Source organism: Lepus europaeus, chromosome X (genome assembly GCF_033115175.1).
Source record: "Lepus europaeus isolate LE1 chromosome X, mLepTim1.pri, whole genome shotgun sequence".
In the NCBI taxonomy this organism is placed as follows: domain Eukaryota; kingdom Metazoa; phylum Chordata; class Mammalia; order Lagomorpha; family Leporidae; genus Lepus; species Lepus europaeus.
The window spans coordinates 85,445,690-85,473,130 of NC_084850.1; the positions used below are offsets into that span (position 1 = coordinate 85,445,690).

The window sequence follows — 27,441 nt, forward strand, 5'->3', positions numbered from 1 at the left end:
TCCCTCTAATTTGTATGGAGTTTCCTCCACTGCTTTTCCTCTTATGTTTCCTTAAGATTGCACTCTTTCCACTTTTTTAACCTACCTTCTCCTAGACTAGAGCAGTAAGCTCCCTCCCTGTTCCGCCATCTTGGAATCTCTGATTTTTTTTTAAGATTTTATTTATTTATTTGAGAGAGATAGTTACAGTTACAGACAATGAGATGGAGAGACAGAGAGAAAGGTCTTCTGTCTGCTGGTTCACTGCCCAAATGGCCACAATGGCCGGAGCTGCACTGATCTGAAGCCAGGAACCAGGAGCTCTTCTGGGTCTCCTGCACGGGTGCAGGGGCCCAAGTACTTGGGCCATCTTCTACTGCTTTTCCAGGCTACAGTAGAGAGCTGGATCAGAAGTGGAGCTGCTGGGACTAAAACCAGCACCCATATGTGATGCTGCAGGCAGAGAATTAACCTGTGCCTCAGCACTGGCCTCTGATTTTTTCTTTCTATCTGTAAAAATGTTACTTGGATTTTGATAGAATTTCATTGAATATATAAATAGCTTTGTGTAGTATAGAAATTTTTAGCAATGTTTCTTCCAATTCACATATACAGAATGCCTATCGATTTATCTGTGCATTCTTTACTTTCCTTCATTGATATTTTATTATTCTCAGTTCAGGATCTGGCACTGTGGTGCAGCAGGTTAAGATGCTGCCTGTGACACTGGCATCCCATATAGGTGCTGGTTTGAGTTCTGGCTGCTCTGCTTTCTATCCAGTTCCCTGCTGAGGCACCGGTGAAGGCAGTAGAAATAACCCGAGTACTTGTAGCTCTGTCACCCATGTGGGCTACCAGGATGGAGTTCCAGGATCTTGGCTTTGGCCTGGCTCAGCCATAGCTGTTGTGGCCATTTGGGGAGTGAAGCAGTGGATCGAAGAACTTTCTCTCTCTCTCTTTCTCCCGTCCTCCATCTCTCCCTTACTCTTTCTGTCACTTTGTTTTCCAAATAAGTAAATAACTCTTTAAAACTATATACATATAATTCTCAGAGTAGAAATATTTTACTTCTTGGGTTAAGTTTATTCCTAAGCATGAGTATTTTATTCTTTTCGTTGCTGTTGTAAATAAGTTTGTTTTCATATTTCTTTTTGGATAGTTTGTTGGGTTTCTTAAAAAAGATTTATTTGTTTATTTATTTAAAGTCAGAATTACAGAGAGAGAGGGAGAGACAGAGAGAGATCTTCCATCTGCTGGTTCTCTTCCCAGATAGCCGCAACGAACAAGGCTGGACCAGGCCAAAGCTAGGAACCAGGAGCTTCTTCCAGGTCTCCCATGTGGATGACAGGGGCCCAAACACTTGGGCCATCTTCAGCTGTTTTTCCCAGGCCATTAGCAGGGAGTTGGATTGAAAGTGGGGCAGCTAGGACTTGAACTGGCGCCTATATGGGATGCCAGTGTTGCAGGCGGTTGCATTACCTACTATGCCACAACACCAGCCCCAAGTTTCTTGTTAATGTATAGAAATGCCACTGATTTGGGTGTGCTGACTTTGTATCTTTTTCAAAAAATTAATTTATTTCATTCTCTCTCTTTTTTTTTTATTTGACAGGTAGAGTTATAGACAGTGAGAGAGAGAGAGAGAGAGAGAGAGAGAGAGAGAGAAAGAGAGAGAGAAAGGTCTTCCTTCCATTGGTTCACTCCCCAAATGGCTGATCCGGAGCCAGGTGCTTCTTCCTGGCCTCCCATGCGGGTGCAGGAGCCCAAGCACTTGGGCCATCCTCCACTGCTCTCCCGGGCCACAGCAGAAAGCTGGACTGGAAGAGGAGCAGCCGGGACTAGAACCCAGTGCCCATATGGGATGCCAGCGCCACAGGCGGAGGATTAACCAAGTGAGCCGTGGCGCCAGCCCCTTGTTCTCTCTCTTTTTTAAGATTTTATTTTATTTGTTTGAAAGAGAGAGAGAGAGAGAGAGAGAGAGAGATCTTTCATTCCCTGGTTCACCTCCCAAATGCCCACAATAGCTGGGGGTGAGCCAGGCCAAAACCAGGAGCCTAGAACTTCATCTGGCTCTCCTACATGGGTGGCAGGGGCCTCAGCACTTGGGCCATCTTTCACTGCCTTTCTAAGTACATTAGCAGGGAGCTGGATCAGAAGTGGAGCATCTGGGACTTGAACTGGCACTCTGATATGCAATTCCAGTATCACAAGTGGCAGCTTAACCTGCTGGGCCAGAATGCCAGCCCTGATCATGTGGATTTTTATCTTTCTGAGTTTTAAAATTTTATTAAATATTTATTTTTTGTTATTTTATTTTTTTATTTTAATGTGATATTAGCATAAAGAAAACAGATTCAGTGTAGTTGATGGATACAATTCTAAGAATATACTGATTCCCTTCCCCTCCCTCCCTCTCCTTTATTTTCTTTCTTTCTTTCTTTCTTTCTTTCTTTCTTTCTTTCTTTCTTTCTTTCTTTCTCTTTCTTTCTTTTCCTTTCTTTCTTTCCTCCATCCTTCCTTCCTTCTTTTTTAGCTTTTTTAGATAGCATAGTTTTAATTAACATTACAGTCAGTGCTCCACGAAATAAAGAGATCAATAAGTAAGAGGATCCTAGTTCTCTGATAATATAGGCAAGGGCTATAAACAGTAATCAAGTGGAAAGATGAGCATTTCATCAACACTTAGTAAATTTTAACAGGATATATTTCTCTTCCAGTTTTTTGACTGTAGTATATCACATTGATATATTAAACCACATCCCAGGGCTAAACCCCACTGGATTGTGATATGTAATCCTTTTAATGTCTAATTATTTTTGTTGGTATTTTATTGAGCATTTTTTATATCTGTGTGTTTATCAGGGAAATTGACCTCTAGTTTTCTTTTCTTGTAATTTCCTTGTCTGGCTTTTTTATGAAGGTAATGCTGATCTCATAAAATGAGTTTGGAAGTGTTTCATGTTCTATTTTTTGAAAGAGTTTGAGAAGTATTGGTGTTAATTCTGTAAATATTTAGTAGAATTCAACAGTGAAGGTTTTGGATTACTGAGTCATCATTGATCTGTGCAGACTTTCCAGTTCTTATTTATTTGAGAGGTAGAGTTACAGAGAGAGAGAGCGAGAGACAGAGAGAAAGATCTTCCATCCTCTGGTTCACCCCCCAAATGGCCACAATGGCCAGAGCTGAGCCGATCCGAAGCCAGGAGCCAGGAGCTTCTTCCAGGTCTCCCACGTGGGTGCAGGGGCCCAAGTACTTGGGCCATCTTCTACTGCTTTCCCAGGCCATGCAGAGAGCTGGATTGGAAAGTGGAGCAGCCGGGACTCGAACTGGCACCCATATGGGATGCCGGCGCCACAGGTAGAGGCTTAGCCTACTATGCCATAGTGCCCCCACTTCTGTATTTTTAATTTTATCTCTTACAACAAAAATCAAAATCCTGGTCCCAATTATCCCTATTATATTGGATTTAAAAAATTTTTTTTTGACAGAGTTATAGACAGTGAGAGAGAGAGAGACAGAGAGAAAGGTCTTCCTTCCGTTGGTTCACTCCCCAAATGGCTGCTACAGCCGGTGCTGCGCCGATCCGAAGCCAGAAGCCAGGTGCTTCCTCCTGGTCTCCCATGCAGGTGCAGGGGCCCAAGCACCTGGGCCATCCTCCACTGCCCTCTCCGGCCACAGCAGAGAGCTGGACTGGAAGAGGAGCAACCGGGACTAGAACCCAGTGCCCATATGGGATGCTGGCACTGCAGGCGGAGGATTAACCAAGTGAGCCACGGTGCCGACCCCATTCTATTTGATTTTTTAATCACTTACCTGCATGTTGCCTGCATCTCCTCTTCTACTCTCTGCACTGGAAAGATGCCTTCTCCTCATGGTCTTACTCTCCATTTTGGTCCTCTCCCCTTACACACCCACCCTCCTCACTCTGCTCAAATTCCTTATGCCAGATCATTATTCCATATTGATATTTTCTTACCCTATTTGGGCCCTGACTCTTCATGCTTGTTGCCTTGGATAGATTAATAATATTTTCTTATGCTAGAATGAGTGTATAGAATCTTAACGGGGAGAGCATTCAGTCCTCAGTGTCTCTGTCCCTCTGAAAAATTATAAAACTATAAAGATAAATTCCCGAAGTACCTGTAATTCAAGTTGCTAATGCTGTAGGACTACAGCCATAGGGATAGAAAGTACACAATAACTGGACAGTAGTCATCAGTGACTTGACAAGATACCTCTAATCCTTTCAAGATGATTTTGTGAAGTTTCAAAAGAGGCAAAGTCCAACTGTAATTCAAGTTCAAGTTAATTAGCTTCTAATTTGAAATATATGGCACAGAAAACTTTTAGATACGTCATGGAAGTGTTGTAAAAGCAAACAATGAAATGGTTAGAAATGAATGATGTATTAGTGTCCAACTTCTATAAGGTACATAGTAAAATATTAATTGCTCAGAATAAGGGGACATAGTGATTTTTCTAACAGAACTTCCTGGCTTAGTGAGAAAAAATTCTTCCATTTTGAGAATTTATTTTAAAAAATGTTTTTATGTACTACTTTTGTGAATAGAACATATTCATTCTTCCTTTGATATTTGAGACTCTTGTAAGACAGTGTTTGTGATCTGTATACAGGGTTCTATAGAAGATACTAAATGGTGTGGCTAGTTGTGAAACACCTCATAGCTCTGAAAATCAGTAAAAGAATGGACATCAACATGGTCTTAAATGTCCCTTCAATACCAAAATTTCCGGTCTTCAAATTTTACTTTTTAAAACATGCATTAAAATCTAAAAATTATTTGAAACAAAGGGAGGGAGGGTCAGAGAAAGAGCGAGAGCTCCCATCCTCTGGTTCACTCTCCAGATGCCCCCAACAACTGGGGCTGGACTGAGCTGAAACAGTAGCTGAGAATTCAGCCCCGCTCTCCCATGTGGGTGGCAGGGACCTAGTGACTTGATCAGTCATCACTGCCTCCCGGGATCCACATTAGCAGGAAGCTGGAATCAGAAGCCAGAGTTTGGAAGCGAATCCAGGTACTCTGATATGGAACCTGGGCATCTTAACCACTAGGTTAAATGTCTGCCCTTAGTCCTCAACTTGGAGAAAGCCTGGACCATAGCCTAGGGGGTATGTATGTCCACGGGTATATTTTTTAATAGCAAAAATCTCTGTTAACGGCTTGTTTACTGAATTCTTTGCCTCTTTCTCCTCAAAATTTGAGTGTGTAATCAGAATTTTATTTTATTTTGATTAGTTGGATTGTGTGTTCTGGCTTGTTTTTATCTTGCATTTTTATCTTTAGTTTCCTCTAGAATTTATCTTCAGTGTAGTTTTACCCAATTGTGCAACTTTTATTTACGCAAAGAAAACAGTCAACTGGCCTCTGAAATCCTTTGAAGTAATTCATTCAAAATCCAGCTAGATTTAGTTGCTGCTCTGTAGGGACAGAACACTGTAAGGTCTGGACTGCCTGATCTTTATTACAATTTTTAAATTCTCTTTTGTCTATTTGAATTCATCATTTTATGATCAGATATTTGAAACTTAATGTGTAAGCTTTTCTACATTTTTCTGTGTAGTAAAATCCAATCTCATGGCACATAAATGAATTACTCTTTTGGGAATAAAATTCAGTTTTCTGCTTGTTATGTCTAGCTGGCATATAATTGCTTTTCTTTGACCCTTTCCACCCACTGCTTTGTGTATCAGGGAGAGTGTAACTCACTTAAAGGTATCTACTTGCATTCCAAACTCAAAATTCATTTGAGCCTTAAAAATGACTCATTGGAAACTTTATAATGGCATGTGCTTTTCTGTTAAATACCTTCAGTATATGGGAAGCCTGGCCAGACTTGCTCATGTTTTTGGCTTCAGTGAAACTCTTAATGTAACTATGAGAACATTAATGCTTCTATCAAATATCAATGCTTATTTTTAGTTCAGGCTGTAACTTATTTTTTAATATGTACAGTTTGTTTTTTATGCCTATTGTTACATGTAATTTTAATTTTTATTAGGGTTGTATGTGTGTTTGTGTATAGTCCAAAGGGAAAATTATTCTATAATTCCTTTTACAAAATCATCACCCTTATTTATCTCATGTAACAGCTACTTTCAGTTATTTTATCTGGTTCTTTTTTCAAACTTTATTTATTTGAAAGAGTTACAGAGAAAGATAGAGACAGAGAGAGATCTTCCATCTGCTGGTTCACTCCCCAAATGGCTGCAAAGGCTGGAGCTAGCCAATCTGAAGACCAGGAGCCAAGAGATTATTCCGGGTCTCTCACATGGGTGCAGGGGCCCAAGCCCTTGGGCCATCTTCCACTGCTTTCCCAGGCACATTAGCGAGGACCTGGATCGGAAGTGTAGTAGCCAGGGCCCATATGGGATCCGGCACAGCACGGCAGGCTGGGGCTTTAACCCTTCGCACCACAGTGTAGGGCCCCTAGCTGGTTCTTTTGATATTTACCCTCCTATCCCTAAATAGTGTTCTTGTACTGCTGCTTTTTCATTTTTTACTTTTAGATATTATGTATTGACTTCCCACTCTAGAATATGAATTTAGCTCCTTTTTTGCTTCCTTCTACCCCTTACACACGTATGCTTATCATTCCATCACCTCTACATAACTAATTATGTATACTTAGTTATACATAATTTTGATTATTGTTTGTACTTTAATGTTTATATAAATATTATACATGTTTCAAACATGCATAAGGCAGTATAATTATTTTTTTTCTCCTGCACGTTGTATTTTAATAATTGATTTTCTCAAACACATAATATTCCATGTACTTAGTATTATTCTCCTCTAATGTTGTATCTTTCCTTTTAATATGTTAGAATATATTAGTTATTTTATCAGTTTCATGAAGAAATCTCTGCCATAGTTCCTTATCTTCTCTCATATGGATAGGTTAACATCTAAGCATGCTGCTAAGTTATTGTTTTTGAATTTTTCTCCATTAACATGGGAATTCCCTTCAGCTGGCTCTTAGATTGGATCCCTGTTTCTGGAGTTCTGTCTTTCTTTTTCTGGTTTGACTTCCTCATTTTTGTAGGGCATACTCTCCAGTAGTTTACTGAAAGTGAGATGTAAATTGTTTAAGGACTTTGTATGTCTAAACATATGCTTATTCTCCCATCACAATTTACACTTGGACTGGATATACAGTTTTGGGTTGGAAATGATTTTCCCTGAGTATTTTGAAAGCATCAATTACATTGTGTTGGAGCTTTAGATGTGACTATTAAGAAATCTAATGCCATTTTAATTCTTCTTTTTTCTTCAAGATTATGTGTCCTTTTTGTTGAGATGAAACTCACAAAGCATAAATTAATCCTTTTAAAGCTAAAGTGTACAATTCAGTTGCATTTAGTATAATACTTACAATTTTGTGCAAGCATCACGTTTACCTAGTTACAAAGCATTTTTATGGGACTAGCTTTGTGGCCTAGTGAGTAAAGCTGCCGCCTGCAATGCTGGCATCCCATATGGGTGCTGGTTCAAGTCCTGGCTGCTCCACCTCTGATTCAGCTTCCTGCTAATGCACCTGGGAAAAGAAGTTGCCTGGGAAAAGCAGCAGAATATGGCCCAAGTGCTTGGGGTCCTGCACCCATGTGGTTGACCCAGAAGTTCCTGGTTCCTGGCTTGGATCTGGCCCAGCACTGGCAGCTGTGGCCATTTGGGGAGTGAACCAGTGGATGGAAGACTCTCTCTCTCTCTCTCTCTTTCTCCCCCACGCCAACTCTGCCTTCCAAATAAATGAAATAAATATTTAAAAAGCAAAGCATTTTTATAACCCCTAAAGGAAATCTCATACCCATTATAGTCATGCTTCATGCTCCCCTCTTACCAGCATCTGGAAACTGCTAATTTGCTTTTTGTCCCTATAGATTTATCTATCATAATGTTTTCATGCTAGAAATATAGCAGTATTCATTTATGCATTAATATGTCTCAAATGTCAATCACTCAATCGACTACTATGCAATGCTACTATGAACATTCATATTTTTTCTTACCCTTTTAAGTTGAGATGAAATTGACATGTTAGATAGTTAACCATTTTAAATTGAACTATTCAGTGACATTTAGTACATTCTTACATTGCTACCAGCAGTGCACAAGTGTTCCAGTTTCTTTACATTCTTGCCAACATTTGCTATTTTCTTTCTTTTAAAAAAAAAATATCTATCCTGGCCGACGCCGTGGCTCACTAGGCTAATCCTCCGCCTGCAGCGCCGGCACCAGGGTTCTAGTCCCGGTTGGGGCGCCGGATTCTGTCCAGGTTGCTTCTCTTCCAGTCCAGCTCTCTGCTGTGGCCTGGGAGTGCAGTGGAGGATGGCCCAAGTCCTTGGGCCCTGCACCCGTATGGGAGACCAGGAGGAAGCACCTGGCTCCTGGCTTCAGATCGGCGCAGCTTGACGGCTGCAGCAGCCACTTGGGGGGTGAACCAATGGAAAAAAAAAAAGGAAGACCTTTCTCTCTGTCTCTCTCTCTCACTGTCCACTCTGCCTGTCAAAAAATAAAAATAAAGAAAGAAAGAAAGAAAGAAAGAAAGAAAGAAAGAAAGAAAGAAAGAAAGAAAGAAAGAAGAAAAAGAAAAAAAATCTATCCTAATGGGTGTCTGGTTGTATCTCATAATTTTGATTTACATTCCCCTAATGATTAGTGATTTTGAACATCTTTTCATGTGCATTTTGGCTGTTTGTACATGTTGCTGAGAGAAGTGGTGATTCAACTGTTTTGCCATTTTCTAAATTATTTTTGTTGTTTTTAAATTTTAGGAAGTTTCTATATATTCTGGGGATTAAACTCTTATTAAACACATGATTTGCAAATATTTTCTCCTATACTTTGAGTTGTCTCTTTATTCTGCTGGTACTATCTTTTGATAAACAAAAGTTCTTCCTTTTTATGAAGTCTAATTTGCCTATTTTTTTCTTTTATTGCCTGTGCCTTTGGTGTTATAGCCAGGAAATCATTGCAAATCCAATGTTGTGAAACTTTCTATTTCTTGTTGTGAGAGTTTTATGTCTTATATTTTGGTCTTTGCTCCATTTTGAATTGGTTTTGTATATGATACTTGGTAAGGGTTCAAGTTCATTATTGTGTATATGGATATTCCAGGCATTTGTTGAAAAAATTGACCTCTTCCCATTGAATGATATTGATCCCCTTGTCATAAATCATTTTACCATACATGTGAGGGTTACATCTGAGCTTTCTGTTGTATATATTCAGTGCAATTCCTGTCAAAATCCCAAGGATTTTTTTTGTAGAAATAGAAAAACTCATCCTAAAATTGACATAGAATCTCAAGGGATACTGCTACAGTTTAAATACTGCCCGCCCCATCCCAGAATTCATGTGTTGGAGAAAATGCAGCAGTATTGAGAAGTGGTAGAATTTTTTTATTTTAAAAATTTATTCAGGAGGTAAATTGAGAGAGAGAGAGAGAGAGAGGGAGGGAGGGAGAGAGACATTTCCATCTGCTAATTCACTCCCCAAATGCCCACAATGGTCAGAAATAGGCTGAACCAAAGCCAGGATCTGAGAAAGGAGTCCAGGTCTCCATGTAGGTGTCAGAGACCTAACTACTTGTTTAGAATATTCTAAATCTTTTATTGTCATTTCAGTTTCTTTTCTGCCTTTCTTCATTTCCTCTCTTTCTGGGACTTCTATTTTTTGCAAATATTGTCATTGTCACTTCAGTCTTTTATTTTTATTCATTGTTTTTCATGCTTTTTTCTTTCTGCTTTTCAGACTAGGTAATTTCTTTTTTTAAATTATATTTTTATTGATATATTAATAACTTGAAAAATACTGTTTGAGTACTAGTTATAGCATTAAATCACAATGTACAGCACATTAAGGACAGAGATCCTACATGAGGAGTAAGTGCACAGTGACTCCTGTTGTTGACTTAACAAATTGACACTCTTGTTTATGGCATCAGTAATCACCCTAGGCTCTTGTCATGAGTTGCCAAAGCTATGGAAGCCTTTTGAGTTCACGACTCTTATCATATTTAGACAAGGTCATAGTCAAAGTGGAAGTTCTCTCCTCCCTTCAGAGAAAGGTACCTCTTTCTTTGATGACCTGTTCTTTCCACTGGGATCTCACTAACAGAGATCTTTCATTTAGGTCTTTTTTTTTTTTTTGCCAGAGTGTCTTGGCTTTCCATGCCTAAAATACTCTCATGGGCTTTTCAGCCGGATCTGAATGCCTTAAGGGCTGATTCTGAGGCCAGAGTGCTGTTTAGGACATCTGCCATTCTATGAGTCTGCTGTGTATCCTGCTTCCCATGTTGGATCGTTCTCTCCCTTTTTTGTTCTATCAGTTAGTATTTTCAGACACTACAGACTAGGTAATTTCAATTGACCTATTTTCAAGTTTATTTATTCTTTCTTTTTCTGCTGTATGTAACTGCTTTTGAAACCCTCTAGTGAAGATTTCATTTCGATTATTGTGTTTTTTACCTCCAGAATAAAAAAAAATTTCTCTTTATTGCTATCCCCTATTGTTATCTTAAGTCCTTTCTTTTAAAAGATTATTTGAAAGGCAGAGTAACATAAAGAGAATGAGGGAGGGGGAGAGAGAGAGAGAGAGAGAGAGACAAACATGCTTCCTCTTGCTGGCTCACTCCCCAAATGGCTACAATAGCTAGGTCTGGGGCTGAAGCCAGGATCCAGGAACTCCATCTGGGCTTCCCACATGGGTGGCAGGTGACCAAGCACTTGGACCACTATATACTGCCTTCCCAGGAGCATTAGCAGGAAATTGAACTCTAAATGGCACTCTGATATGGGATGCAGTCTTTGCAAGTGTTGGCTTAACCTGCTGGACTGCAACACTGGGTGTTTTTCTGTGGTTTCCTTTAGCTCTTTGAGCATATATGAAATGATTGGTTTAAAGTGTTTACCTATTGGGACCAGCATGAGTGTCACTTTGAGTGCCAGCTGCTCTGCTTCCAGTTTAACTCTCTGCTAATGTGCCTGGAAAAGCTGCAGACAGTGGCCCAAGTACTTGGTCCCTGCCACCCACAAGGGGAGACCCAGATGGAGCTTGGGCTTCTAGCTTTGACCCAGCCCCTGTTTTGGAAATTTGGGGAGTAACCAATGGTTGGAAGATACCCTTCTCTATCTGTTTCTGTCTCTTTCACTTTGCCTTTCAAATAAATAAAATAAAAATTTTAAAAACTGTCTCCTTCCTTTGATTCTTAGCCTTTGACATCTAAATAAATAAATAAACCTTTAAAAATGTTATTTATTAAGTCCAATGTCTCTCCTTCCTTATTGGACAGTTTCTGTTAACTTTTTTTTCTCCCTGTTACCAGAGAAATTGCAGGGTTCTTGTCTTCACGCAAGAAAGAATTCAGGCGTAAGACAGAGTAGTGGGAAGTAAAAGTAGCAAAGTTTATTAGGGTAGGGACATCCGTAAGAATGGATGGGCACCTCTCCAGACTGGACCTAGGAGAGAGTGCAGTTGCTTGGACTTGGGGGGGAGGAGCAAGGTTACATGGTTGAGTGGAGAGATTGCACCTGGCCAGACCAGGCGGGTGGCTCAGCAGAGAGTCAGAGGGCTGAGCGTGCAGTCTGGTTGAGGCCGAGGGTTTTTAAGGAGATGGGTCTTTGTCTCACACATCTCCTCCTGAAACAAAGGATTTTATGGCTGTAAATATTAAGAAGCTCCTATCTGAGTTTTCCCCTGAAGGTATCAGAGAGGAGGAAGGCTAGCTGGCGCCATCCTGGGTTCAGAGGAAGGGTGAGCAGGACCCCCTAGAGGATGGGGATCTGGAGCAGGGTGTGTGAAATGCAGATACTGGGCTGCATCTGGGAGAATGTGGAAGATTTGTCAGGCAGAAGGGGCGGGGACCTCCACCTGGCAGGTTATCAGGTAGAAGGGGGCAGGGCAGGATGCGAATACGGGGCTGCCCCTGAAACATTGTCAGGATGACTTTGAGATGCAGATGCATATGCTGGACATAGATGTCTTCTCTTTAGGCCTTTATGTCACACACACATAAGCTCATAACTGACTTCCTACCTAACATCCCTATGAATGAATCATTCTTTCTTGTTTCTTTGTATGCCTCATTTTTTTTTGTTGTTGTTGAAAAGCAGATAATTCAGTATCATAGTGGTAATTTTGGAAATAAAATTCTTTTCCCTCCTCAAAGTTTGTTGCTGTGGTTTGTAGTGGTTTTTTTGCTTAGTGATTTATATAAACCATTGTCTTTTTTCATTTTTTATTTATTTTTTGACAGGCGGAGTGGACAGTGAGAGAGAGAGACAGAGAGAAAGGTCTTCCTTTTTGCCGTTGGTTCACCCCCAAATGGCTGCCACGGCCGGCGTGCTGCGGCCGGCGCACCGCGCTGATCCAATGGCAGGAGCCAGGTGCTTCTCCTGGTCTCCCATGGGGTGCAGGGCCCAAGCACTTGGACCATCCTCCACTGCCCTCGCGGGCCATAGCAGAGAGCTGGCCTGGAAGAGGGGCAACCGGGACATAATCCGGTGCCCTGACCGGGACTAGAACCCGGTGTGCTGGCGCTGCAAGGCGGAGGATTAGCCTATTGAGCCGAGGCGCTGGCCACCATTGTCTTCTAAAGAGTGCATTCTTTGTCTCCTTTACTTTAACCTAATGGTTGGTGAAGATTTCCACAAATGCTTAGAGCCAAAAAAAAAAAAAAAAAAGGAAACAAAAAGAATTAACTCTCCTTATATTTGCGTGTTGGCTCTGTATTAGGATACTTCTTCAGTATTTAGTCATACTCTTTTTTTTAAATACTTTCCTGAACTGGTGTGCTTATTTCTTTTTCCTCTTTATGCTTTTTTAAAAATATTTTTTATTTATATGAAAGGCCGAGTTAGAGAGAGCCAGAGGCAGAGAGAGAGAGAAGTCTTCCATCCACTGGTTGACTCTTCAAATGGTCCAGCTCCAGGCCGATCTGAAGCCAGGAGCCAGGAGCTTCTTCCAGGTCTCCCAGGTGGGTGCAGGGGCCCAAGGACTTGGGTCATCCTCTGCTGCTTTCCCAGGCCATACCAGAGAGTTTGATCAATTGGAAGTGGAGGAGCTGGGATCGAACTGGAGCCCATATGGTATGCTGGCACTGCAGGCGGCAGCTTTACCTACTATGCCACAGTGCCGGCCCCAGTCATGCTGTCACTGGGGAAAAGGCCATGGAAGCCGTCGGGTTCTTGTCTTCATGCAAGAAAGAATTCAGGCATGAGACAGAGAGCGAAGTGATAAGTTTTTACTGGGGATAGGGAATCAGAATGGAAGGGATAAGGAGAGAGTGCCCAGTCACTCGGACTGTGGGAGACTGAGATTACATGGTTGAATGGAGAGAATACACCTGGGCAGGCCAGGCAGGTGGCTCAGCAGAGAGCAGAGAGCTCAGCACTGTTTAGACTCCCAGTTTTTAAGGGAGTCTGTTTACCCACCTCCCCCTCTCCTCCAGGAAAAAGGATAGGGAGTCCTAGTAGAAGGGTTTGTTGGGCAAAAATTAGCAAACTCCTCCCCATATTTACTGGCAGAGCAGAGGGGCTTCCCTTAGGGCATCTGTGAAGGTTTTATTGCCCCATGTTATCAGGTCAGGTAATTCATTTGTTCCTGAGAGAGAATTCTGGGAGCTTTTCTTGGGGGAAGGGCTGAGACCACCTAGAAGGTGATCAGGGTCTGAACAGGATTTTGAAGTGTTTCTGGAGCTTCCACAGTAGGTACTGGTCTTCAGGCCCTTCTCACACACACATAGCAATGTTGTTTATAACTACCTTAGCCATTGCTTCTGGCTTCCACTAAGCCTAAAAATGAGCTGGAGATGAGCTTAGGATCTTTTCAGGTCTTTTCTGGGTTTGTGTCTTGCCCTGGGCATGCACTTAGCTCTCCAGACTCCTTGTTATATGTGTGAGCTTTTCCCCAAAGTAATGCTTTCTGCTGCTTTTCTTTAGGCTTTCAGTGGATGGATTGCTTATCCCAGTGTCATTTTTTTGTTCTCGGCAGTAGAGGCTTATTATTTTGCTTTTCAGTGTTTCCATAGAATGCTCTATGCTTTTCTACTTTGTAAGAATTCTGAGTTAGGAGACACAGGAGCAAGTACGTTGCATTAGTTCTAGGAACTCTAGGATAGGTCATATCAAGCACAATTCTTTGGAACACAGTCTTCTTTTTTCCCTTGGGAACCAGGAGCCCACCTTGGAAATGTGTATTGCCATCTTCAGGGTTGCCACTGTACCAGGGAGTAGGGTGTGCAAAGCTAAATTTTAAAATATCACGAAGTTCTCCTGATGTGTTTGTCACCTTTTCCTTGGTTCAGTGTGTTTGCTCAATTGCTGTAAACCATTGACTATTTTCCAAAGTTCCAGCAAATTTGATTCTGACAGTTTTTGCACATTTATTCAGTATTTTTTGAAGGGCATGCCCTTGGAGTACCCTACTGTGTCATTTTCTCTATTACTCAACATTTTGATTCTTTAAAAATTGTATTCATTTATTTTCATTTTGATCTGGGGGGGGGGGAGAAAGAGAGAGAGAGAGAGAGAGAGAGAGAGAGAGAGAGAGAAAGAGAAGAGATCAGTACCTGAAACTGTTACTGGTGAATGACAGGGTTCTTGTCTTTGAGCAAGAAAGAATTCAGGCATGAGACAGAGAGTAGTGGAAAGTAAAATAGCAAGGTTTATTAGGGAAGGGACATCCATAAGAACGGATGGGCACCTCTCCAGACAGAACCAGAGAGAGCGTGCCCAGTCTCTCAGACTGGGGGAGAGCGGGGTTACATGGTTGAGTGGAGAGATTACACCTGGGTAGGCCAGGCAGGCGGCTCAGCAGAGAGGTAGAGGGCTGAGCACGAAGTCCGGTTGAGGCTGGGGGTTTTTAAGGGGATGGGCCTTGCCTTCCCGCCTCTGCTCCTCTTGGAACAAAGGGACTTTTTGGATGTAAATACTAAAAACTCCTATCTGAGTTTTCCCCCTGAAGTTATCAGACAGGGGGAAGCCTGGAAGGATGGGCAGGACCCCCTGGAGAATCCTCTGAGAGCAGGATATTTGAAATGCAGATATCAGGTAGAAGGGGCGGAGACCCCCACCTGGCAGGTTAGGAGGTAGAAGGGAAGAGACAGGGCAGGATGCAAACACTGGGCTGCTCCTGAAACATTATTGGGATGACTTTGAGATGCATATGCTGGACCCAAATGTCTCCTTAGGCCTTTGTCACACACACATAAGCTCATATCTGACTTTCTACCTAACAGAACAGCCAGAACTAAACCAGGCTGAAGCCAGGAGTCTGGAACTTAATCTGGATCTTTCATGTAGGTGACAGGAACCCAACCACTTGAGCTATCACCTGCTGCTTCCCAGGGGTCATAGTAGCAGGAAGCTAGAATAGGAATGTGGGCATCCCAAGTCAAGTACCTCTACTTCAAATGCCTGTCCCACCAATTTGATTCTTGATCATTTGTATGAAACCTGCTTTTTCTTTCTGGAAGTTTGTGGAATAATAAGAGTAATCAATACTATCTAATATTACTGTCTGCCGGACACTATTCTAAGTGCTTTGCACGTATTAATTAAATGCTATCTTCAGAACCACTTGTGAAGTAATTAGTATTGTTATCCTTTCATGATAGATAAAAGACTAGAAGTGTTTTAGTATCTTGCCCAAGGTTGCATCACATGTGATGAAAAGTGATTCAAACCTAGAAAATGTGGCTACAAAGTCTCTGCTCTTAGGCACTATGCTGTCTTCTTCTCTGAATTACAAATGGTATCCTTTCGCCTCTAGCATTTTCCAGTTGCATGATGTTTTTCTGTATGTGGCTTTGTTTGCATTCATTGTGAAAGGCACTTGGTAGTTCATTCCAATCTGGAAATTCTGTCTTATTACTCATTTTGTTGATGATTTAATTGTCTTCATTTTCTTTTTCTAGAGTGCTTATTAGTCACATGTTAGAGTTCCTTGACTATTTTTCTAATATTCTTTTCTTCTTATTTTACATCTCTAAATTATTTTATTCTTTTATCTGGGAGGTTTTCTCAGTTTTCCAACCTGTCTCATGAATTTTTCATTTTTGAATTTAAAAAGTTGTATTTAAAAAATTAACAGACATAAAAATTGTGCATATTTATGGGGTACTATGTGTTGTTTTGTTACATGTATACTTTGTATAATATCTAATCAGGGTAAACATATTTATCTTTTCAAGCATTTAATATTTCTTTATAGTGAAAGCACCCAAATAAACATATTTATCTTTTCAAGCATTTAATATTTCTTTATATAGAAAACACCCAAAATCCTATCTTCTAGGTTTTTTTTTAATAGAAAAACATACACTATATTGAAATTATCTACAGTCACCTAACCATGCAAAAGAACCCCAGAACTTCAGGTCTGACATTGTGCCACAGCAGGTTAAGCCACTGCTCATTGATGCCAGCATCCCATATTGGAGTGCTGGCTGGCTGCTCTGCTTCTGATCCAGCTCCCTGCTAATGTACTTGGGAAAGCAGTGCAGGATGGCCCAAGTACTTAGACCCCTGCCACCCACTTGGGAAACTTAGATGGAGCATAGGCTCCTGGCTTCAGCCTGGCCCAGTTCTGGCTGTTGTGGCTAGATTTTCTCTCTCTCTCTCTCTCTCTCTCTCTCTCTCTCTCTCTCTCTCTCTCATCACTCTGCCTTTCAAATGAATAAAATAAAAAACCCTTAACTTCTTACCACTCCTATCTAGCTATAAACTAGTACTTATCAATCAGCTTTCATTCATTCTTCCCTCTCCGCTTCCCTTCCCTACAGATGACTGATAATATGAAATACTTATTTGTCTGTCTGCACTTGGCTCATTTCAGTCAACATAATGACCTCCAGTTCCATCCATGTTGTTGGAAATGACAAGATTTCATGCTTTTTTTTGTGACTGAGTAATATTTCACTGTGTATGTGTACCACATTTTTCCTATCCAATCATCAGTTAATGAACACTTAGGTTTGTTTCCATTTCTTGGCTATTGTGAATAGTACTGCAAAAAATATGAGAGTTTCAGATGTCTCTTTGACAGATGGACTTTTATTTCACTTGCTCATATTCCCAAGAGTAGGATTTCTGGGTCATGTGGTAGTCCTATTTGTAGTTTCTTGAGGAACCTCCAAATTATTTTCCACAATGGCTGTACTGATTCACATTCCCACCAATATGGTGTACAGTGATTCCCTTTTCTGTACATCCTCTCTAATATTTGTTATCTTTCACCTTTTTGATAATAGCCAATCTTACTGGAGGGAGGTGATATTGTAGTTCTGATTTGCATTTCTCTGATAACCAGTGATGGTAAGCATTTTTTCACATGCCTGTTGACCTTTTGTATGTATTCCTTTGAGAAATGTCTGTTTAGATCTACTGCATGTTTTAATTGAATTCTTATTATTGCTGTTGAGTTGACTGAGTTCCTTAATACTTTCTGGTTATTAACCACTGGTCAAATGTATAGCTTACAAATATTTTCTTCCATTCTGTAGGCTGTGTCCTCAGTCTATTGATTGTTTTCTCTGCTATGCCAAAGCTCTTTAGTCTGATGAAATCCCATTTGTCTATTTTTGTTTTTATTAACTGTGCTTTTGTAGTCTGGCCTAGAAAAAACCTTGCCCATTCCAACATCTTGAGTGTTTTCCCTGTGTTTTCTTCTAGTAGTTTCAAAGCTTCAGGTCTCATTTGTATGTCTTTAATCCATTTTGAGTTTATCTTATACAGGATAAGAGATAGGAGTCTAATTTCATTCTTCTATGTGTGGATATCCTATTTTCCCAACACCATTTATTAAGAAGACTATTCTTTTTCCAGTGCATTTTCTTTTTTTAAAGATTTATTCTACTTTATTTGAAAGCCAGAGCTACAGAGAAGGGGTGGGGAGAGAGAGAGAGAGCTTTATCCCAAAAATGGCCACAACAGCCAGGGCTGGGCCCAAGCACCTATACCATCTTCCGTTGCTTTCCCAGGCACATTAGCAGGGAGCTGGATAAGAAGTGGAGCAGCTTGATTTCCTGCTTCCCGTGACACTTTGGTCCAAGATCTGGAAGCCATGAAGATCTTTGATGTGCTAGGAGGGCTCCTCCTGCTTCTTGTGTCTGTTCACGATTTGGAAGACTTGTTTGTAGCCTGTACTGAATTCTGGCTCCAGGTCAAAGTTAGAAGGGCAGGGCACCTTATGAACTCTATCTTGGAACTGGCTGTCCTGTAAGGAGAGTGTTGCCTAGTTACTTTGAGTTCATCTATACACTTACTTCTTGTGGCATCAGAAAATATGAACGCCTATAGGGTGTTCTTACTGAGAGTTCAGTTTCATATGAACTGGTATTTCTAAATGTCAGAGGTCATGCCCCAATATCATGCTCTGTCCAAAGAAAGTTTTCATTTACCTTCACATCAAAAGAAATAGAAAATAATGGTAGTGAATCTAGAGGAACATCTTGAGGGCCAATGGAAAATAAAAATTCGACATGTCAAGTAGAAAATTTTGGGACTCATCCAGGGCCATCATTTGGGAACAGTGTTTCCCTTGGAAGGGTTGTAACTTTTCCTTGGTCTTAAGTGGAGGAACTAAGCTATAAATTCTGGTGGTTAAAGCAACCTTATTAACATTGGAACTCTATCGAAGGATTGCACTACTTCTTAGAAGTTGGACTAATGTCTCCGGATATCATTTTCCTTTTTAATGTTTTTTTAAATGAATTTCTGCTGCTGTATACCATTATGAATTATTTGGGTAGAGGGCAAAGGAGCTTTCCGAGACTTTTAAATTTGCAATAAAGGCAATAAAAAAAAAGGAAGTGGACAGCTGGGACTCCAACCTGTGCTCATATGGAAAGCTGGCATCACAGGCTGCAGCTAAACCACTGCACCACAACACTGGCTCCCAGTGCATGTTCTTATCACCTTTGTCAAAGATCAATTGGCTGTAGATGTATGGATTTACTTCTAGGGTCTCTATTCTGTTCCATTGGACCAGGAGCTGTTATTCCAATATCATGCTCTTTTTTAAAAAAAAAAAATTGACAGGCAGAGTTAGACAGTGAGAGAGGGAGAGAGACAGAGAGAAAGGTCTTCCTTTTGCCATTGGTTCACCCCCCAAGTGGCCGCTACGGCCTGTAGGTTGTGGCCAGCGCACTGCACTGATCCGAAGCCAGGAGCCAGGTGCTTCCCCCCGGTCTCCCATGCAGGTGCAGGGCCCAAGCACTTGGGCCATCCTCCACTGCACTCCCGGGCCAAGAAATTGTTTATAACACTATGCATATTTTGACCATAAATACTTTTTACTGTTTATTTAAAATAAAAATGGCATATGTGTATGGTATACAACACATGTTAAAGCAGGTATACACTGTAGAATTGCTAAATCAAGTAAGTTAATATACACATTACCTCATATACTTATTTGTGTGAGAAGATTTACTATTTTAGCAAATTTCAAGAATCCAACACATTAACTATGCCCACCGTGTTGTACAATATAAACCTCCTGAACACAATTAACTGAAATTTTATATCCTTTGACCAACATCTCTTCAATTCTGTCCCTTGTACTCACCCTCTGCCCTTAGAAGCAGAAAGTAGAATGGTGATTACTATGAATTCCATTTTTTTAGATTCCACATATATGCAGTATTTCTCTTTTTGTACCTGGCTTATTTCTTCCAGGCTTATCCACTTATTGCAATGACAAGATCTCCTTTTTAAAAGCTGAATAGTATCCCAATGTGTATGTGTATGACATTTAAAAAATCCATTCATCCACTGATAAAAAAGAGCAACCAGGACAGAACCGGTGCCCTGACCGGAACTAGAACCCGGTGTGCTGGCACCGCAGGCAGAGGATTAGCCTGTTGAGCCACGGCGCTGGCCTATCACGCTCTTTTAATTACTGTAGTTTTGCAATATATTTAAAAGACAGGTAGTATCATGTCTCCTGCTTTGTTCTTTTTTTTTTAAAGATTTATTTTATTTATTTGAAAGACTGAGTTACAGAGAGAGGTAGAGACAGAGAGAGAGGTCTTCCATCCGCTGGTTCACTCTCCAGATGGATGCAACAGCTGGAGCTGTGCTGATCTGAAGCCAGGAGCCAGGAGTGTCTTCCGGGTCTCCCATGTGGGTGCAGGGGGTCCACGGACTTGGGCCATCTTCTACTGCTTTCCCAGGCCACAAAAGAGAGCTGGATTGGAAGAAGAGCAGCTGGGACTAGAACCGGCACCCATATGGGATGCCAGTGCTTCCGGCCAGGGCTTTAACCCGCTGCACCACAGCGCCGGACCCCTGCTTTGTTCTTCTTACTCAGGATTGCTTTAGCAATTTGGAGTCCACACAAATTTTAGTAGTGCCTTTTCTACTTCTTTAGAAAATGTCGTTGATATCTTGATAGGTATTTCATTAAATCTGTAAGTTGCTTTGTTTTTTTTTTAAAGATTTATTTTATTTATTTGAAAGACAGAATTACAGAGAGAGGTAGAGACAGAGAGAGAGAGAGAGGTCTTCTATCCGCTGGTTCACTCCTAGATGGCTGCAAACGGTCAGAGCTGGGCCGATCCAAAGCCAGGAGCCAGGAGCTTCTTCCAGGTCTCCCATGTGGGTGCAGGGGCCCAAGGACTTGGACCATCTTCTACCGCTTTCCCAGGCTATAGCAGAGAGCTGGATTGGAAGAGGAGCAGCCGGGACTAGAACCGGCGCCCATATGGGATGCTGGTGCTTCAGGCCAGGGCTTTAACCTGCTGCGCCACAGTGCCTGCCCCTGTAAGTTGCTTTAGATAGCATGCATATTTAAACAGTTTTGTTTCTTACAATCTATGAACGTGGGATGTCTTTCCATTTCTTTGTCTTCTCCTATGTGCTTTTTTGAAAAAAAAATTCCGTTTATTATTATTTTAGAGAGGTTTTAGGAGAAAGCTGAGTATGTTCAATCTGTTATTAAAAGAACTATGCTGGGGGCATAGATCCATTGGATGGAAGACCTCTCTTTCTCTCTCTCTCTACCTCTCCTCTGTGTAACTCTGACTTGCAAATAAATAAATAAATCTTAAAAAAGAAAACTATTCTGGGGCTGGAGCTGTGGCATAGCGGGTAAAGCCACCGCCTGCAGTGCCAGCATCCCATATGGGCGCTGGTTCAAGTCTCGGCTGCTCCACTTCTGATCCAGCTCTCTGCTATGGCCTGCGAAAGCCATAGAAGATGGCCCAAGTCTTTGGGCCCCTGCACCCATGTGGGAGGCCCAGAAGAAGCTCCTGGTTCCTGGCTTCAGATCGGCACAGCTCCAGCCATTGCAGCCATTTGGAAGTGAACCAATGGATGGAAGACCTCTCTCTTTCCGTCTCTACCTGTTCCTCTCTCTGTAACTCTGCCTTTCAAATAAATAGATAAATCTCTCTCTCTTTTTTAAAGAACTATGCTGTTTTTTCTTCCCTGTTTTCTGTTTGCTCTCTCTACTTTTTGTTTCTCTTTTTAGTTTTTCCTACCTTAATCTGGATTAGATGAATGCTTTTAAAATTACTCTTTGATTTATCTCTATTACTTTTACATGCTCTTCTTATAAGGACATAAATCATTGGATTTAGGGCCCACTTTCATCCAGTATGACCATATCTTGATTGCATCCAAAGACCCTATTTCCAAATAAGGTAACATTCATAGGTTCCAGGAGAACATGAATTTTTTTTTTGGGGGGGGGGCACTGTTCACTACAGTATTTAAATTTTTAAAAAAATTTATTTTCACTTTATTTGGAAGGCAGATAGAGAGCGAGATTGAGAGAGAACTCTTTTATTCCCCAAATGCCCACAGCAGCCCAGACTGGATAAGGCCAAAGCTAGGACCCCATAACTCCATCTAGGTCTTCCATGTAGGTGGCAGGGACTCAAGTACTTGATCATCACCTGCTACCTCTTAGGGTGCTTATTAGTAGGAAGTGGACCAGAAGTAGAGGAGCTGGTACTCAAATCAGGTACTCTAATATGGAATGTAGGCATCCCAAGCAGTGTTTGAACCTCTGCACTGAACACCTGCCTCCCCAGTACAGTCATAAATAATATATCTTAAAGATTATATTTTTAAATTGGCACTCATGTATAAGAATGGAGTTGTTTTAAAATGCTTATTTATGTGCTGGCTTTGTGGCACAACTGATTAAGATGCAGCCTTAGCAACACTGGCATCCCATATCAGAGCCCAGGTTTGAGTCCTGGCTGCTCTGCTTCAAATACAGCTCCCTGCTAATACATCTGGGAAAGCAGCAGAGGTGGCCTGTGTGTTTGGTCCCTGACACCCAAGTGGGAGACCCAGATGGAGTTCCTGGCTCCTGGATCTGGCCTGGGTGAACCCAAGCTGTTGTGGCCATCTGGGAAGTGAAGCAGTGGATGGAAGATCTCTTTCTGTCTCTTCCCTTCTCTCTGTCACCTTGCTTTTCAAATAAATACATAAGTCTTTAAAAATATTTATTTAATATCCAGCAACTTTGAACTCTCTATTCTCATAATTTTATCTATGGAGCCTTTCTATTATTTACATTTACAGGTTTTTTCTGTTTATTTTATCTGTGATCCTGTTGCAATCTATTTTAGATTTTAAATTAGTACAGGGCAGAGGCCTTTCTTTAATATGCTTTGTGGAGTAAATAGATGTTGAATTGTTATTGAATCATATGAAAGGAGTATTCAGGGAAAGAAAACTTATGATATCTCGTGTAGTGTTAGGGGGATCAGGGAAAACCAAATTTAGAGAGAGGTAAGAAAGGGGTGAATTAGAGGATCCAGGATGATATGTAACAGAAGAATAATTATGTCTTTGTCAGGATGGAGCTCCTAGTAGAGGACCTTTAGGCCCAGAGTTAAGAGTTTGTATTTTATTTGGAAGGTATTTGATAGAACTACTCATTACTATTAGGAAAATCATCCTTTTAAATCTAAAGGTCAATGCAATTATTTACAGTGTAGGTTTTTGATAGGCTTAAGGTTTTTAGACAAGGGACCTGAAAATCCAGGGTAGGAAATCTTATAATGAGAGGAAATGATCAGATAAAGGTTGGAAGAGAGCTAACAGAATGTTATTCACCTAAAAGGAATTAATGAATCAAATAAACCAAATCTTTATTTTTTTTTGAGATTTCTCCTGTATCCCCAAACTAGATAATCAACACTGTAAGGTGTTGGCATAAAGGCAGAAGGTAATGTGTTATTGTTATTAAGAGACAGAGAAGAAAGTGCTTGGAAAATTGGATATATGAGTGTATGTTTGTATCTTAGAGCACCATGAGAAACGACTAATGAGCTACTGTTGATTATTGCTGAGGTATCTGAGGATTAGAAAAGGGTAAGTAAGGGAGGAGTTAGAAAGTAGTCTTTTTTTAAAGATTTATTTATTTATTTGAAAGTCAGAGTTACAGAGAGAGAGAGAGAGAGAGAGAGAGAGAGAGAGAGAGGTCTTCTATCTGCTGGTTCACTCCCCAATTGGCCGCAACCACTGGAGCTGTGCTGATTTGAAGCCAGGAGACAGGTGCTTTTTCTGGGTCTCCCACATGGGACCTAAGGACTTGGGCCATCTTCTACTGCTTTCCCAGGCCATAGCAGAGAGCTGGATTGGAAGTAGAGCAGCCAGGACTCAAACCAGTTCCCATATGGGATGCTGGCACTGCAGGCCAGGGCTTTACCCGCTGCACCACAGCGCTTGCCCCAGAAGGTAATCTTAAATCCAGGCAATCACATCCAATTATTGCCACACAATTATAGTTGAACAAAATTTAAAAGTACATATGTTTAAAAAACAGCAGAATCAAAAAATTTTTTAAAAATAGCTTAGATACTTAAGATTTAAAATATAAGGTTTACTTTCTCTGAAGTCTGAAAGCCTAATTTACAAAGGAAGTTGCAGAAAATGAAATTATTTAGATAATAAAAAATAAAAGTCATATATTAAACTGAAAAGTTGATCAAACTCATTTGTAGCAGCAATGGCTAATTGAGTTTATTTATCATCTATGTAGTCTCATCTTGGCCTTGTAAAGTGGGTTTTAGGTTGGCGCTGTCAATTCTGGGCCAATTGGTGTAGCAGTAGCTGGTTATTGTGGAGATCCCACAGATCTTGGAGCTTTCTGTGTGACCAGTATACAATAGACTTACAGAACTACCTTTTTAACAACATTATTTGTTTGGGGGCTGGTGATGGGGCACAGTGGGTTAAGCCACTGCCTGCAACACCAGTATACCATATTGGAATGCTGGTTCAAGTCCTGACTACCACACTTCCTATCCAGCTCTTTGCTAATGCCCATGGGAATACAGCAAGCATGGATGATGGCCAAGTGTTTGGGCCCCTGCCACCTCTGTGGGAGACCCAGATAGAACTCATGATTTTGCCCTGGCTCAGCCCCAGCTCTTTTGGCCATTTGCTGAATCAACCAGCAGATGGAAGATCTCTATCTTCTCTCTCTGTCACCTTGCCTTGCAAATAAATAAAATCAATCTTTGAAAAATTATTTATATTTAAGAGGCGGAGAAAGACAGATTTTCAGAGAGAGAGAGAGAGAGAGGGAGAGAGAGAGGGAGAGAGAGAAATGCATGAGAGAGTGAGGGTGAGAGCATTTGCCCACTGGTTTACTCTCTAGATGCCTGCAATGGTAAGCGACGGGCCAGGGCCAAAGCCAGGCGCGGGGTACTCAATCTATTTCTTCCCTACGAGTTGTAGGAACTGAGCTACTTGAGTCATCACGGCTGCCTCCCAGGGTTTTCTGGATGCCTCCTAGGGTTTGCATTAGCAGAAAGCTAGAGTCAGGAGCCAGAGCCAGAGCCAGGTATCAAATCCAGGTACTCCAGTATAGAATGTGGGCATCTTAACTGGTGCATTAACCACTGGGATAAATGCCTGCCCCAAGAACTACTTTCTTAATGTTTTTACCATTGTGTTTTTGATTACAAAATGAGATATTAGCACTCCATGGAAGGCTAGGAACATAGTTTTAAACAGATATATATATTTTTAATCTTAGTACTTCATATCCCATTAGACGTGTTTCATGAGGACTGGGATTTTTGTCTTTTTTCATTGATGTATCTTTAGTGCCTAGAACAGTGCCTAATAGGAAATGCTGAATAAATGGTATTAAATGTGTAAATTAAATGAGAGAATGGAGCAGTATTGGCAGCAAATACATTTTTGTGATATTCAAAAAGTTCTGATGATATCTTGATAGATTTTTCAGTCATTTGTGGCTTTGTTTTTATGAGTTTATTATTTTATATTCTTTTTCCCCCTAGGAGAGAAAATGTAAGTACACTTGAAGTGATTGTGAGGGCTGAGACAGGAATACTTAGGAAATTGAATAAAGTCTCAATACACGTAAATGTTCATCAGAAATTCTGTTTTCTGTTTTTCTCTGTAAAAGTTCCGTTTCTGGCCTGTATGTAGCAGGTGGATGTGAGCTACATTATTCCAGTATAGCTGCATAATTGGCATGGCCCTGTTTGAACTTATAGAATCTGGGGCATGTAATGAGTTAAGCTGTTTCGGCTGAAGTGTCAAGAATGCTTTTAAATACCTCTGGATTATTGCCAGGCCCCACATTACCAAGACTATCCCTTTTTAAAGATTCAAATATACAGTAGTCTGATGTGCTCAGGCATGCATATTGAGCTACTTTCTGAATGTGCTGTAATTCAAAGGAAAACTTTTTTGAAGCAAGACAGGTCTTTACACATTGCTTATGAATAACTTGCCTCAGATCTTGGGTTCTTAATTGAGGATCTGCTTCTGTAGTCTTAACTCAGGTGAAATTATAAGGGGCTACTTTATACCCATATAATTAAATTCTGGATAGATGGTTTCTATAAATATTGAGGGAACATTTGAATAGATTATCATAATTTAAAAAAAATTCCCCTATGCCATTTACTAGTATTTTGAGAGATGACAATTCTATAAAACATGATATTGGTGCAGAGACCGAGATGTTGATTAACCCATAAGAGAGTCTTTTTCCTATGGCACAATTCACATACTTGTTTCTACCTTTGATCTCGGTGATAATTTATTTAAGACAGTTTTTGTTGTTGCTAATTATTTCTAAATAGATGACTAGATAAGGCTTTGGACACATTTCAGAACTTTAGATAATTCTGAAAAAAAAAAAAGTCATTCACTCTTCCTACCATCCTTAGTCATGATTATATTGTCTTTAAATATATTCTCTGCTCTAGTGCTATTTACTGTAATTGGCAACCTAAAGCAGTGTTTTAGCCTGTCCTTCTACTGGACAATGATTGAGTGTCTTGTTTTCTATCACATAGGATCTTTCAATTTCTATTAGTAATCTATTGTAGTACTTTTCCATACATAGTTAATGCCCTAACTTAAATGTTTTTAGCTCTTCTTTATATAAATTGAGAGGTTTTGATCAAGAAGGTTATTTTGAATTTGATTTACAGAACACTTTAAGTATGTTTTAAAGATTTTGAAAGCTATAGTTTTTTTTTTTTTTTAACTTTAAGGAAATGATGAATCTTACACATTTCTTAAAATTTTGCAGGCTGGACATCTTCAGATTCTCTGCTACAATTTTGGAGTAGAAATGTACAAGCAGCATCAATTTCAAGAAAGTTCTTTCTGGCTTAGGTAATTATAACAATATCAATGTAAATTCAGAATGTTATAGAGATCAGTTAACATTTACTGTAAGGTACTTTGGCAGTTTGAACCTCTGACTTCAGAAGCCAGCATGCTAAATCTATTTACTCCTTTAACACATATATTGCTTATTATTCTGACATGTTATCAGTTGATGGAAAATATATTATTTTAAAAAATATAACAGCATGCATCCATCTCCCTTATTCCTCCTTTGTTTCTCCATTGGGAATATGGAAAATAGTTTTGTTGATGCTTTGGTACTTACTGTTGTCTTACAACCCCAGAATATAAGACAGGTTGGGTATGTGTGTAGGGGTGGGATCAATTAAAATTACTATTTTCAGATGAATTTTGGTATTTTACTTAGTATTTACTTACTCAAATTTACTTAAATTAGTTTACTTAGTCGAATAAGTATATATTTAGTGCCTACTGTATGCTGAGCACTATACTAAGATTTGTACTATTCTACTGAATCTGGAAATATAAAGAGAATTTTATAAAAATAAAGCAACTCTATATTTCACTGAAAACCTAGGCCCAGCACAGAGTTTGACACATGGTTGATATTCAATAATTATTGGATAAATGAATTTACATGAAAAAATGAATTTTTCCAGAAGTGTCACGTAAGGTGTTTTGAATATCAGAGGATACTGGAGTAAAATATGTCAAATCAGTTCACTAAATATTTACTGTTTCTCAGTACAGGGATAGTTCTAGTTTTTTGGAAATACTACTATGATTATTTTAAATATATTCTGGCTATTGTGAAAATTAAATTTGTCATTTAAGG

The 27,441-nt window shown here is 40.3% G+C and overlaps 1 protein-coding gene across 1 annotated transcript in view; it reads left to right on the top strand.

The window, feature by feature from the left end:
• The window catches only part of TEX11 (testis expressed 11), a 297,390-nt gene that overhangs the window by 42,260 nt on the left and 227,689 nt on the right, over window positions 1-27,441 (top strand). Inside the window, exon 8 of the mRNA XM_062183085.1 lies at window positions 26,545-26,630. Within this exon, the coding sequence (XP_062039069.1) occupies window positions 26,545-26,630 (86 nt within the window). The remainder of the gene's footprint in view (window positions 1-26,544; window positions 26,631-27,441) is intronic.